The sequence below is a fragment of the Prunus dulcis genome, chromosome 4 (genome assembly GCF_902201215.1).
Source record: "Prunus dulcis chromosome 4, ALMONDv2, whole genome shotgun sequence".
NCBI classification, from domain to species: domain Eukaryota; kingdom Viridiplantae; phylum Streptophyta; class Magnoliopsida; order Rosales; family Rosaceae; genus Prunus; species Prunus dulcis.
In genome coordinates, this window is record NC_047653.1 from 6,047,128 (window position 1) to 6,062,007 (window position 14,880).

Consider the following 14,880-nt stretch of genomic DNA (forward strand, 5'->3'; position numbering starts at 1 on the left):
AATTTCAACTCACATGGGGACACATTCTTCAATTCTCTACATTCTCTTTTATTTTCTCCATATTTATCAAAGATGATACAAAATATATCCTTGATTTTATTATATTTGCATACACTTATTAAATCAAGATTCCGTTTTTTCATATGATAAAATTATATTATTTTAAGTTTGTACTTAATTTTCTCAATATAATCTAGTGATATTTATCTTCAGTTGATTAGAAGAAGTCTCAAATTTAACTCACAAGATACATATATATAAATCTTAAACACTAAAATCAACGTCATTTTATCATAAACATAATACATGCAAAAACATAACGAAAACCCTCTTTCCATTCAACACGCCACTCCAACCTCCTACGCCACTTGAGCTACTCCCAATCCCAAAGGTTTTGTGTATGTAGCATATTTGACAAAATGTGCCGTGTGATTAGGGAAAGTAGAAAGGTAAAAATGGGAGGGAAAAAAAACATAGAGAGAAGACGATAGAGGAGAGTAAATAAAATGGAGGGAGATGAGACCCCTCCAAACCAGAATCACAAAGTCCAATTTGTCTTCTTTTGGATTGATTGATGGACATCTTACACCGTTCTTTTCCCTTGATCGTTTTCTCATGTTTAAACCTCTCTTTCCTTCCATTTTCCCATCCTTCTTCTTATTAAACAGTTTTAGTTGTAGAATTAAAACAGTATAAGCATTATTTAGCTGGAATGTTCAGGTGTTGAATATATTTCACTAATTGTTCAGAGCATTACTGTGTGAAATATGACTCAATGGAACTTGGTAGAAAAATAAACGCATTAAGACAAAACCCCTAAGATTCTCAGCCAGAAAACTGGGTCGGAGTTGGAGAAACCTATGCAGTATGCACATGGTGTTTGTCTATTTTGCTGAAGAAAATGTGACTTTGTTCTTGACTTTTTTCAGCTTCCTGACAATCAGTTATATATATATATATATATATATATATATATATTATTAGAGTTAAACAATCCCTGTAAAAGTGGATTAAAAAAATGAGAATTTAATGATTACCAACCCTATCTTCTTATATTTAATTTGTGAAATTGACTTCCAAGTTCCAAGCATGTTTTTTTGTTTACCCATTTCTTTTGACTGAGATTGGAAATTTAAACCCCTCTCCCAGTCATCATCAGTCTGCAGCCAGCTCAAATCTGAAAACTAGATCCATATATGGAAGGGCGGAATTAGAAATTTTTCAACGGATAGGTTAGCTAAAGTTATTAGCTTAAAATTTAATTATTATTATTTTTTGGTACTTACAATTTTTATAGTCTTTCTAGAAATAAAAGTAAACAATAAATTATATAAACCAAATTAGTTCATAGCTCCATAGACTAATTTTCAATAAGTTTTAACATAAACCAAATAGGTTTAACTCTATAGTGGATTGAACATTTAAGACTTTTTACTTAGATTGACCTTAGGTTCCTTCATGCATTATGAAAAGTTGTTTTACATAAAAATATTGACCAAGTATGAAAAATGGGTTTTTGAAATAATCATTTCCTCAAAATAATTTTTGGCGGCTTTTATTCCTCACACATCAAATAAGAAAACTTGATTTTATGGGATTTTAGTATGAATTGTATATTGACTTAATAAGCCATCATTTTTAGAATCGTATTTTGCACTAAAATCAATTTTTTATATTTTGATTTGGTGGGAATTTGATTTTCTAGTATTTTTATTTGAATCCAAATAGAGGGTACTTCCTTATCTATATTGTAAACTTAAGTAAATGTAAATATATAAATTTTATATACTTTTTTCTTAAAAAATCATACTGGGCTACAGCCCACTGTAGCCATTAGTGTGGTTCCGCAAAAACCAGGAGTTAATTAACAAAAGTTTAATGACTAATTTAAGAAATCTGGAAACTATTTACCACAAAATTCAAATGGTGGCAATGTGAATGCAATGTACCTCTTTGCAGTTTGTACCTAATCGCTTTTCTTGCACAGCTTTACACTTTACAGGTTGACAATCAATCATCAATCATGCTATTAAAAAAATCATCATGTTGCTTATAGAGTTTGGTTTAAGGTGGGGTACTCTTTACCTATAGAGGAAAGGGACTTGACTCTATGATTGCCTTCAAATAGTGACTTGCTCAAAAACGATGTGTCGTTACATTTAAGTAAGGAGGGTCACGAAAAAAGAAGAAGAAGAAACTAACTAATTTATAATAGAGAAATATTCACAAATTATGACATTGGTGATTCATGGTATAATAAAATGTTGTCAAACTGTCTATTTGAAGAAGTGAAGGTAATTTTTGTTTAAATGTAATTTTTTTTTACCAATAAAAAGTGTACATATTTAAGATTTACAGTCTAATTTGGTTACGTAACATTTTTAGATTTTAAAAAAAAAAAGAGAATATTAATGAATAATTAAGAATATGCTCTAAGAAGACATCAAATGAAATATAATACTCAAGTTGGATTAAATTATGGACGGTTCAATTTTGTTTTCTCTTTTTGGAAAATATTAGTTCCAAAATGACAAACCCTTTTGTTAATAAAAGTTCCATGAAGTAGGAATTAGTCGTGTCCATGAGGAAGAGGAATCAAAGCAGTCAACTGCGGTGCATAGTGTATGACTTGTCTTTAGGGTTAATGTTCATCCATTCTATGCTCATCATTTGTCCTGCAATTTTATTCTGTCAAAAATGGGTCCTTTAAGTTTTGACTGGTGCAACAAAACGACAAGTAGCTGGTAGAGATTGGAACTTTCGGTGTTCCAAACGTGGCACTATGTTCTAGTTGACTTATTAGCTTTTTTTTTTTTTTTTGTTTGTTTTTTTTTTAATGGCACCTAACGCAGTGGAAAATATCCTTAATTTGCAGATGAGAAATATTAAGTTCGAACCCCCTCACTTGTATTTTTTAAAAAAATTATTTTGATTTTTTCCCATTTACATTTTCAAGCACATTCTATAAAGTTAAAATGTAAAACCAAATTTACACTTCTTTTGGATGAGTCCAATTTTCCTGTTACCATTTTCCATGTGGCCCCTTGTTACTTATCTAAACTCTGAAACATGTCTCTACACTTAACCTCTAAGTTAACAATGTTAACTTTTAATAAAATTAAAAGTAAAGACAAAAACAAAAACAAATTATTAAACAGCAACCAAAGCTTTGCACCCACTCAACCCCTGCTGCCGACAACTCCTCACCTTCTCTCTGGCAGTGGCCTTGGCCCCCCCAATTTTTTTTTAATTTTTTTATCTCTCCTCTATTATATTATATATAACATATAGAATTTGTAATAAACCACTTATAATTTAAGTTAAAGTTCCCTCTAAAACAAATTAGACATGACTAAATTAGAAATATTTAGCTCTAAATATATAATTATTGAATACTTAGATATTTTATATACTTGTATTTTCTACTTCGACCCGCCTAACTTTACAATTCTAGCTCCACCCTTGTCCCAGTCATGCTTGCCAGAAACACATCTTTTTTCCTTCTCTCTCGCCACTTTTATCATTTTGCTTCCCAAACCCAAAACCCCAACAACATAGTTAAGATCAGGTTTAGAATAGAATAGTTGTGAACATGTCTTCCAAATCCAAAACCCCATCATTCCGTTTTCCAACTTAGAGTCAATCTCGGCCAAGGGAAGAGCCAACATATAAGATGCACATTTGGGGGCTTCGGTAGCTGTTCTGTTGCGTCATTTGATTTTTCTTTAACAATTTGCTTTTGTTTTTGTTTGTAATTTTATTAAAAAGTTAACAATATAGGGATATGTAAGAGTTTAGATAAGTACCAGGAAGGCACAGGGAAAATGATAACAGGAAAATTGAACATCTTTTAGATGTGCCACCATGATGAAGGAAGTAATACAAGCGAGTGAATAGTATTTATTTTCCCTTATATTTTTTATAAAAAATGGTTCAAAGAAGAATGCTCCAAAAAGAAAAAGAAAAAAGTTTCTTAATCCTCTCTATTCCCTTATATTTATATAATACTTTTATAACGGGCCAACAGACTCTCAACAAAAAGATAGAAATTTATCTTTATGAATTATTCATAGCATTTATACGATTTTACGTCATTTCTATCGCGCCTGAATTTTAAGGGTGTTGGGTTATCCAGAACCCAAAATCTACTGCTCCTGCAATTCTAGGGTTTTTCTTTAGCATCCAATAGGCTGTGGCTTTGGGCCTAATTTCCTAATCCATGGAAAACCCATGAGAAATTGAGAAAGCAAAACCACCGTTCAAAAGTTTGAATAAACTTCTCCTTTTCTTTCATATTTCAATTTCCTTTTGTTTATTTATCTGCTCATGAAACTTGAAACAAGGAAGTTTGGCTATTTATAGCACTTGAGGGAATCACAATACAAAAGTGACAACACAAAAAGATCGACCTGTGGAAACATATAACGATCATAAACCTGAAACTAGAGGAAATCAAAACACATATTATAAGTGCAATATATAACATTGCTTTTCAGATCATGGCATCAATAATTTATTGGTCTTATAATTAAGCCCATTTTGCCAATACAGACATGCCACCTGCACCCAAAAGGACCGCCATGTAAGATTTGATCTGGAGCTTGATGCTACGCTGCAACTTTGGACCCATGAAGTCAGCAGCAAGAAGATCAACCAGAGCCATGTAGATAAGAAGGCCAGCTGAGGATGCATTGAGCAGCCCTACTGTGATTAGCGACCTTGGACTATTTTCCTTGTACGATTTTGTAAGGGCCATTCCGATTGCAATTCCGAATGGGGTTGTTGTTGAGAAGAAGAACACCATGATTGCCTTCTTCATGAACTTGTACTCAGCCTGCATGAAATTATATTTGTTCATGAGCTAATTGAAGTTTGAAGTCATTAAGTATATATTAATGGAATATATATATATATATATATATATATATATATATATATACCTGGAGAATGCAACCACCAAGACCCATGCCTTCAAACATTTGATGGAAGCAAAGGGCAGCTACAAGACCTTTAATTGTGCAAGTGTTGTTTGATGCTCCAAGAGAGAGCCCAATAACAACTGAGTGAACAATGATACCCAGTTCTAATACCTGCAACAATACACAAGTAATTATATTTATCCATGTACTATGTTATCTAACTGTCAATCTGGTCAACTACACGTTGAATCGAAAATTCACCTCATCTATAGTTCCGATTAACATTTTCTGAAACTATAGGTTATAACAAACTATGCATAACAAAATTCAGGAAGAAAAAAATTCACTTCACTAATGATTTAAGTTAACAATATATATGGGGCGTCAGACAGTCAGACAAGATAAAAAATTTATTTCTCACCATGGCAACAACGCGATAACGGGGAAGCTGTGAGTCTTCATTTCCTCCCTTGACTATGTCATGACTGTGAGCATGAAAATGACCATGCCCAGCACCCACTGCAGCCATCTCTTGGTCCACCTCAACGGCTGCAACCGTCCCATTATCTGGGATAACTCCAGTTCTGCATCTCTTGCTATAAATACTAGTGGCCATAGAATCCACCATCAAAGTCACAATTGCAGAAAGCATAGCCACAAACCCTGAGAAAGGAAACTTGTGCCACGGGTTTTCTTTCAAACAGTTGGATGATAACATGTCAAAAGAATCAGGCAAGACGTGCATGAACCCCGTGGCAAGGATGATGCCGGCTGCAAAGCACTTGACAATCACAAACAGGTTTCGATCGGGGTGCAACGCGGGTATCGAACGAGTAACAAGAGGCAAGGACACCCCGATCATGCTCGTGACCAAAATTGTGGTGATGGCTATGACTTTGAGCGGCACAGCTCCAGACTTGTCATTGCAGGAGTTGGTTTCTGAGCCGCATTCATCAGACTCTGAATGGACTTGGGGAGTGAGAATGGAGATGAAGATGATGAAGATAATTGGGGTGAGCTTCAAATGTGACTTGGTGGCCATTTTTTTACTCTGACTTTAGCTCACTTAAATAAGTTTTGGGCTCAATGATTTGGAGTGACCTTGGATCATGTTTATATAGAGGGGTCTGAGATTGAGCAATCAATAGTGCCATGCGAACAGAATAAATAAATAATAAGGTGATTAATATTGTTTTAAACGATAATTTCTTGTTTTATACCAACCTGACAAAAGAAAAAGCTCTGTTGATGTGTTCAACGATAAAGGTTTTGCTACCTTCTCAAAAGAAAATTCAGTCTATTGGAGAATTGACATACGTAACAGTTTTATTCTTCATGAATATATTATGCAAGCAGCCGTACATGGAGCTGGTACAGTTGGATAAGGCTTCCAACATTCCAGTTTAATTTCTCAGGTCAACCAATTCTGTGAGATGCCAAGGGTTCAATTATATATATGTGATACTGATTTCCAAGCATAATTTCCATATAATTAGGCTTTCATCATCAAATTAGTTTTTACAGATCAAATTGAGACGGTTTAATTTCTAGATGAAAAGGTCACTCTTATTTTTCTTTTCTCTTCATTCAACCCTGTGAACTTTTGAGTTATACACCAAATATGTATCGTCTGTGTGATTCGACCACCTTCAACAAAGCGAAGACAAACTTCACCGAATCAAAGAGTAATTTGCATTTGCAAATTTCTCACTCTTAATTAGTTGATGTCACAAAATTAATCCTGTAGATAATGATGTCAAACTGAGGAAAAAAAAAAAACAAAAGAAAAAGTCAAAAGATACAGAAAGAGGATTTGTAGGATATCTAATCCAGAAGTAAACGAAGTATATTATGCATAGATTCCATTGTAAGTCGCATATAAATATTTAGGATTGTGTTAAGTAAACGGAGGAGGCATGCTGCATGCCCTAGTTTGTCAGTGAATGAGTAGAGCTCGTGGGGGCTTGTGTTTAGGCTTCTTCAAGTACACGTGGCTAAGGCCACCTAATTGCAAATGTCATAATAGTTTCATGATGAAAATAAAAATGCTAAAGTTAACCACAAGATGTGATGCGGTTGGCAAACTGTCATCTCCAGCTGGCGAGCTACCTAGTGCCTCAATGGCAGGGGTTCGAAACTCATTGGAAGCACTTTGTGGTCATGAGCAAGCCGAATCCAAAGTGGGCATTAATCTCACTCTTCAAATATGAGGACACCTTGTGGTATTTACCAAAAAAAAAGCCAAAGTTCATTAAGGTGTATCATTTTTTAAGTTAGATTTCTGATAAGATTTGTTGGTTTATCATTATTCTCATAAGCTCAAGTATTAAGGAATGTGATTTAACACTTGTTTTATGTTGTAAAAGGATATCTTGATGTACATTTATGCTTTTGAAATCAAATAATTTCATCTGGACAACCAAATGATAGGTATCGAGCATAAGGGATTTGTATAACTCAAGTGGTTAAGAGTGTTTATCCTTACACCCAAGGTCATAGGTTCGATTCCCCCTCACCTAATATTGTTTTATAAAAAAATAAAAAAAATAGCTAATGCCAACTTTTGTACAATTTAAAGTTTTATTAGTGAGATATATTTTAGACATCCTCATTGTTTAATAGCTGTACTTCTTCGTACCGTCTGGAAATGATTAGTTCTTAAGTCCTTTTCTATGAGAAATAGTTTGATTAGAGGCATTAATAATGCCGAATTTTTTTTTCTTTAGTAAACTCCGATCGCTTTCTTCATCTTTAAACAATAATCTGTGACTTGGAAAGTCAAATATATGTGGTCTGCAAGGACTGTAATTTATTCATTCTCTCTTTGTATTCTCTCTAACAAATGTAATTAACTTAGTAATTAAACTAATAGCCAATGCTTATCTTGCAAAATGATGATATCAAAACGTTGAATCAAGTTCAAAAGTAAGACTAATAGAAAACAAATATGGTAAAAGTGATGTCAATTGACACCAATTAGTTTTATTTTTTTACGAAAGAAGTTCTAATTCAATTGCTCTTCACAATGTTGAAAAATGTTCGAAATTTGAATCCTGATTCAGCGTCGATAAAAAAACATGCAGGCTGCAGCTACTGTACAGTGTGGTTTCCCTTTAAGGCCATTTAGCCACAAGGACGTGCCTATGTCACCTGAGAGGACTGACACATAAGCCCACATATGAAGTTTGATGCTGCCTTGCAACTGGGCCCTCATGAAATCAGATGAAGCAGGCTCAGCCCAAATTGGTTTCTAACTGCAAAGGCTTTGTTGGGGGTGGACCGAGCCGGCAAATTGAGTTTAAAATATCCCCTTACTTTTCATTTCCACGCATGTTCATAAACTAGGTGAAGCAAAATTCTTTTTCTTCTTCAAAATCCATGGAGTTATTTTCACATTACATTGTAACCATTCTCTAAAGGATACTGCTTGCCTCTTTTTTTGTAAAGAGATATTCTTCATTCATGTGAATCACAGTTTGACACATATGCAAAAATAATTGATCAAAAATACAAAATAAAAAACTTATGCACACATGTCACACTGCTATTAACAGGAATGCAAAAACTCCTACTTACATGGTAAAGAGGAAAGTATTTTCATTCTCTAAAAAACCTACGATAAATAAATAATTCTTAACCTAAAAGCTAGAACACTTACTTGTACCAAAAGCAAATAAAAAATGTCTACATTTTTTGAACTCTCTCTTCCCCACCAAGGGAAAACTATGTGCCACTAAAATTTTCCTACTTTTTTTTGTTGTGGTTTTTCTTTTTTTCTTTTGCATATTAAAATCTTCCTATGTAGGGTAGTTGAGTTATGGTATGAGCACTTCCAACATGAAGGTTCAAATCAAAAGCAAAGAGTGCTGCCACCAAAGACACAATCATTCAAGTTAAGATGAGATTTGGTCATCTGCACTGACTATATATACCCTAATCACATGCAACTCTTCTTTTCTCTCTGTCCAAATATCATATAATTCAAGTACCCCACATACGACAGTGAGGGTTTCTTCTTGCTTTGCTTGTTTATTTTAATACCTTTTCCAACAGCTCACATTGTCATTGGGTTTTGATAAGCGCGAAGCAAATGATCACTAGCATATTACCGTTGGCTTTTGGAATTGCAGGGATACTGTTTCTCCCACTAAGCCTTTTAAATTGAACACATGGCAGAGTCATTAAGCATTAAATAAAAAATCCCCCCTTTCTAATCTATCTCTAAAAGTTGTCATGCACACATAATTGTTGGCCCCATTTTTATAAAGAAAAATGTGTTGGAGAAGAAAGGAAGCATCCATTAAATCTAAAGACGATGGACCACATTTAGCAGGTGGACAAAAAAGTCAATTCAAAAACCCTCCCATTGGATCCACATATTATAGTATTATTGCATATCGTTTTGTCCACCGCCTCATCTTTAAACACCACAAAACAATTAACTTCACAAAATTAATACCACCTGCAGATTAATCAGGTGGATAAGTAAATCAAATCAAACATTGAAGCACATTTCCATTCATCTTTATAAAAAATAAAAAAAACCCATTAACTTGCAATTTACAGGGACCATATAGGCCCTAGGGTTGTGTGTTCTCTGTCAGATACACAGTTGGCATGTCTATGTCGATGTGGCCATATGTTGCCCTAGAATTGAGCTTATTATAATTGTCACGATGATGCTGTCATAGCATCCACCGCAACCTGTTGGAAAGTAAATAAACAACAGAATAATTAACTTCTCCAAATTTTCAATTCAATTATTTGAATGGGAAAAAGAGTACAAAGTAAAGCGAGTCATCTCAATAGTAATATGATATACATGAGTAAAAACTTCCAGTAACTTGACTTAACCGACAAATTAAAACGATATACATGATTCTTAGAATATGTATGGATAGCCTTCAATGACATTGGCTAAATATTCTATAAAGCAACCAAAACTTGAACATCAAGCGAGGAAAACTTGGTAGCATGCTTACCCTTAGAAATGGTTCAAATACAAGTTGGGTTTTGATGTTGTTTTGACCATTAGCTATTGTGGGACAGGATTGTGAAAGGACCAACATGAGTACATGTGTGAAAAAGCAAAGACAACCACATCTAACATTAGCAAGTTTTTGACCCCACAACAAGATATATGCACATCTTCTTCTTCATATAACGCGGGGATTGAGATTGAGAGCAAGTTTTCAAAGAATAATATCTTTTTGCGAGGAGGAAGAGACAACCCTAAACCAAACAAATACCCCACTTCCTCCCCAAATCTTCCCAATTTAGCACATTATTGTAATCTTGCGTTTGTTGGGGCCTTGTCCACTGCCACTTGCGCTTTTGGATATCTAGCATCAACCAACGTAACGATCACGTGTCACTCAGAAATTAAACGCAATAATTTATATTATTGTTATATTGTTGCTGTGGTCACAATAACAACAACAACAAAAATAGGAAAAAAGAAAAGCTAGGCCTAGGTTCTCTCTCTCAGTCGGTGGCAGACGATAACTCCTAAATTTCACTATGGTTGAGTTACCAATTAGACCACACCACAGTAGCACTGCCAATCCTAATTTTGTCGGTATTGTACCCTCCAGCTTTGCAGGACCCTCTGCTTCATCTGATCTGATCCAAACCCTAAATCATCAGAAAATCCAGTGGTGCCCAACTATGTGGCTCGTACACGTTTTCACCAAAGCAGAGACCTAGCATATATATATATATATATATATATATATATATATATATATATATATGCTAGCTAGCCTGACACAAAGCCATTAACGTACGCTTTCTGCTAGTCTCTTCTCTTTGGCGTATTTTTAGGGTTCTTCTTTTGCACTCTATTTTTTTTCTCTCTCTTTTTCTGAGAGAGTTCACAGAACCCCAAGACCCACGAGAGTAAAAGCTGGTGGGGGCAATCTCACATGTTATTTACAACCTCAAGGCTCTTGCTTTATTTTGTGCACCTAACCTAACATAACATCATCTTTTCTGTTTTTTGTTTCTTCTGATCCATTTGCTGGAAATGTCATAAGTGGTTGCCCAAATGGAGTTGCAGATACCTAATATTCAAGTGAAAAGTTATTTTCCTGTATAACTGTCATTTTTCCCTTTATAAAACATTATTATTGCTCTCGTAAAATTAAAGTAACAAACAATTCTATTTATTTATTTTTTTAAAAACAAGGTAATAACTCAAAGTTTGCAAAAGTAAGAAAATAAATTATGTACGTCGACATAGATAGATCGGGTGCATGGTGCATGCATTATTATTGTTTGTACTATACGTTAGTACAATAATAGAGAAGAACTCATTCAGCGATGTGTAGGTAAAAAAGAACACTGATGTGACCTGATCAATGTAAATTGGAAAGTGAATAATCCAAATTTACAGCCTCAATAAAATTTCAAAGAAGGAATATCTATAATCAATAAATAAGATGAAGTTACAACGTGCTCGTTGCTTTAAATTTGAATTCGATTCCTCTTCTCATACATTATAGTAATTTTCAATTTCTCTCGTTGTAAAAAATTAAATACAAAGGCTTATATGGTTTTCGATCCTATCTATAATCAATAAAATTAGAAACATGTCATACTTTTCGAAATTATATATATGGTACCTAGTCGTACTCGTAGACTGCCATTCACTATCTACCATTTTAAATACACCTGATTTATTTTTAGTATAGTTTCATTCATGGGTTGGCGTGCCGGTGCCACAATGTATTACAATAGCTACAAGACAGAGAAAAATAATATAAATTTAATTTATTTATTTATTTATTTATTTTCTCTTTGCTTGTTCTTGTTTTATGCTTTGGATAGTCAAATCCTTTATGGATAGGCAGTTGCAACATTTGCTGATGAAGCTGCTGTTTCTGAATGATGGATGCTGCTCTGAAACCAAGCAATATTTAACAAATAATAGAGGCCATCCATTTTATGGGTCCCACTAATGTTAATAAGCATCAGTCTGACGTGTCAGGGGGGCATTTGCACTTGCCACATGTCCACGTCATTGCTAAACAACACTCCCCACCCACCCCTAGTTTTGGACACTTGTGAATTCTGAGTGAGCGAAGAAGCCCACTATTTATCCACGTCTCTTTTTCTTGTTTTTTCTTCGTGCATGGATGGAGTGATGGTGGTGGTAAAAAATAAACACACTGTAAAATTTGGGACAAATTATTATTTCTCTGTAGAAAAAGAAAGAGAAAAGTAACTAAGTAAAAACATTATCATTAAAGAGGATCTCAATCTCGTTTTTGTTTTTGTTTTTGTGCTTTTGGGTTGATGGAGAATCAAACGTAAGATCTACTTTTCATCTCACACCACTTACTCATAATGTCAGCATTTTTGTGAATTCAATTGAATGCGATCATTCAAATTTGTTGTTGTAAGTAGATAGAGAATGAATTTTCTCTTGGTGCATGGATTTTGAATTATGAGAAAGCACTTTTCTTCTACAGCTTGTTTAGAAACTAATTCAAAAAATTTTGAATTATGATTTACCTTTCATCTCACCTAGTCTCATATCATGCCATGCCACTTGAGTTGTAAGGTTCATGGTCATTTCAAAACTTCAAAACTAGCTATTGATGGATTTGTTGTTTGTTATTGAACGCTTTCTTTTAATGGTATGCAGTGTTTCAAGAAGCGAGTTTCAAGGCATAAATGACGTTATTTTAATTGTCAGAATTATGGTCATTTGAATTGAATGTCGTCATTTAATTTTTATTATTGTAAGTGGTCAAAGAATGAATGCGTACTTTAAGCATGAGTTACGTGTGGTTGTGAATTGAGATCTGTATTTATTATTATGAAAAAATAAAGTAGTTGCAACAATACATAAATTATTTTGACGCAATATTTTCTTTTTCAAAATTATATAGACTCTGCGATTAATTACGTACGTGATCTGATGTAAATACTCACTAGTCATTTTACCATCAACTTTTTCTTATGTACAAACTGATATGCATTATATATCCCCCTCCATTGTCAATCAAATTCATCTTTATTTGCCATTTGTGCGACTCTCCAATTGTTTATACACAGAGAAAGATGAAACTGCACAGAATCACATGCAAACTGTTCCATAATAGATCCTTTGTTCCGGGGCAGCCGGATGCAAAATATGAGAATGTACTTGTAGATTTTTATATTTGAAGTAAGTATCATTCAAACTGTTTGACTTGCCCTCTGATTGCATCCAGACATAATCTTAATGGCATCACCAAAAGCATTTCTGAGTACTGGTAATAAAATTTTGAGATACCAAACCATTAGTTTTATGAGTCTAGGTTCCTGCTCCTGCTCCCCCGATTTTAATATTTGGGTTCACATTAAACGTATAAAATACCTTCCAGATAACATAGTGACCACAATACAGAGAGAGAGAGAGAGAGAGAGAGAGAGAGAGAGAGAAGTTGGTGTCAATTGATTAGACAAATGAGTAATATGGTGGATACGGGTCGCTTTTTAAGTATAGTTCCTTTGCTTTGCAAGAAATCTGAGACATTGAATGGAAAGAAAGAAGTCACATATATATAAAGAATCAAAAGCAAACATGGAAAAGTTAAAAAGGAAAGGGGTAGAGGATCTGATCAAACATTATCATTTCATTTCATCTGGATTGACAAGTACAACAATATCATGCTTTTTTCCATATCCTATTGCGCATGTTTGATGATTGTCTAATTACTTACACTTCTTTTTAAGCAGAAAGAAGAAAAGCAAATAATAATGTGGTTTGTGATGTTCCCATAAGCATTCCATAAGTGAGGTGTGGATTTTGCCACTAAGACGCATGAGTAAACAAGTCCATAAAAGCTATAGGTTTTATGGGATGAATGATTGCACAAAGTTCTCTCTTATCAAGCAAAGGATTCAAACTTGGCAAATATGCAAGGTGACATATAGCTTGGATTAAGCAAAGTTGGGTTAATTGTAGGTTAAGATTGAGTGATTCGGATTGAGTTCAGTTTGCCAACAATCTTGATTCGTGTTAAATTCAATCTCGATCAAGTTAAGAGATGGTAAACACATACTTAACTTGACTTCTAACCAAATCCACTGTCATTACTGATCTAAATGAATTCGAATTTCGAGTGAACTTCGAATTAGATCATTGTAAACCAACCCAAATTAAATCATTTAATTAAGAGGCATAAACGTGCATGTGAAACCGATTAACAACGTGGAACAAAAACCAAAGGTTATGATGTACTAGTTGAATATGGAGGTCCCCAAGAAAAAAGAACGAAAAACCCTCATAAAAGTATTGAACTCTCTCCCCAAGAAAGAAATGAAAAACTGGTAAAAGTTACCCTACGAAAAATTGGGAAAGCTACAAAGGAAGGAGAGCAATTGAAATAATAATAATAATGGAGGTCCCCACATTGGCGAAGACGATATGATGCTAATTTTGACGTCTCACGATTGTTGGCATACACATTTTTAACCTGCTGCTTTTTTTTATGACATTTTGAGCTCTCTGTCCAAACCCAACAACTCGAAAGGCTTTGGCATTGCTGCATAATGCATGAACAAGACCCCAACAAGAAGAGATAAGAGATGCCCACCATATGCATCTTGTTCTTCACAAAATTCAACCCACCGCCCAAGAAACTTTCCAAAGCTGTGGATGGATGCCTTGCCACACCAGATGGGAAAAGTTAAATTCTGATTAAAAAGAAAAGGAAGATCCAAGTTTTAAAAAAATGGGGGTAGGTATACCGCAATTGTAAAGTGTTTGACAATTTCTTTTTGCCTCTGCTTTTGGTTAACAACTCAGTATCTCTCAATGCAGCCCAAAAAAAGAAGAAAAACCGATTTCCCTTAAATTGCTTTTCTTAAAGCAGTGAGACCAATTAGGTATGAAACTCATCATGCACATTGCTCAAATGGAAAGAAAATAAAAAGTTAAAAAAATGATGGAAATTAAATATACCCAATA

General features: G+C 34.2%; 1 protein-coding gene across 1 annotated transcript; it reads right to left on the reverse strand.

Moving 5' to 3' along the window:
* Positions 1-4,528: 4,528 nt before the first annotated feature.
* LOC117626268 (fe(2+) transport protein 1-like) lies at positions 4,529-5,961 on the reverse strand. The gene is made up of 3 exons (XM_034357940.1): positions 5,341-5,961; positions 4,941-5,090; positions 4,529-4,834 (listed from the first exon to the last, which is right to left on the reverse strand). Exons 1-3 carry the CDS (start codon positions 5,959-5,961, stop codon positions 4,529-4,531), a joined length of 1,077 nt encoding a protein of 358 aa, XP_034213831.1.
* Positions 5,962-14,880: the final 8,919 nt, after the last annotated feature.

Coding starts and splice junctions, on each gene's coding strand:
- LOC117626268 (XM_034357940.1), bottom strand. CDS start 5,961: ATGGCCACCAAGTCACATTTGAAGCTCACCCCAATTATCTTCATCATC. Junction 5,091..5,340: donor GTTATCGCGTTGTTGCCATG/GTGAGAAATAAA, acceptor GTATTGTTGCAG/GTATTAGAACTGGGTATCAT. Junction 4,835..4,940: donor TTGGTGGTTGCATTCTCCAG/GTATATATATAT, acceptor AATTTCATGCAG/GCTGAGTACAAGTTCATGAA.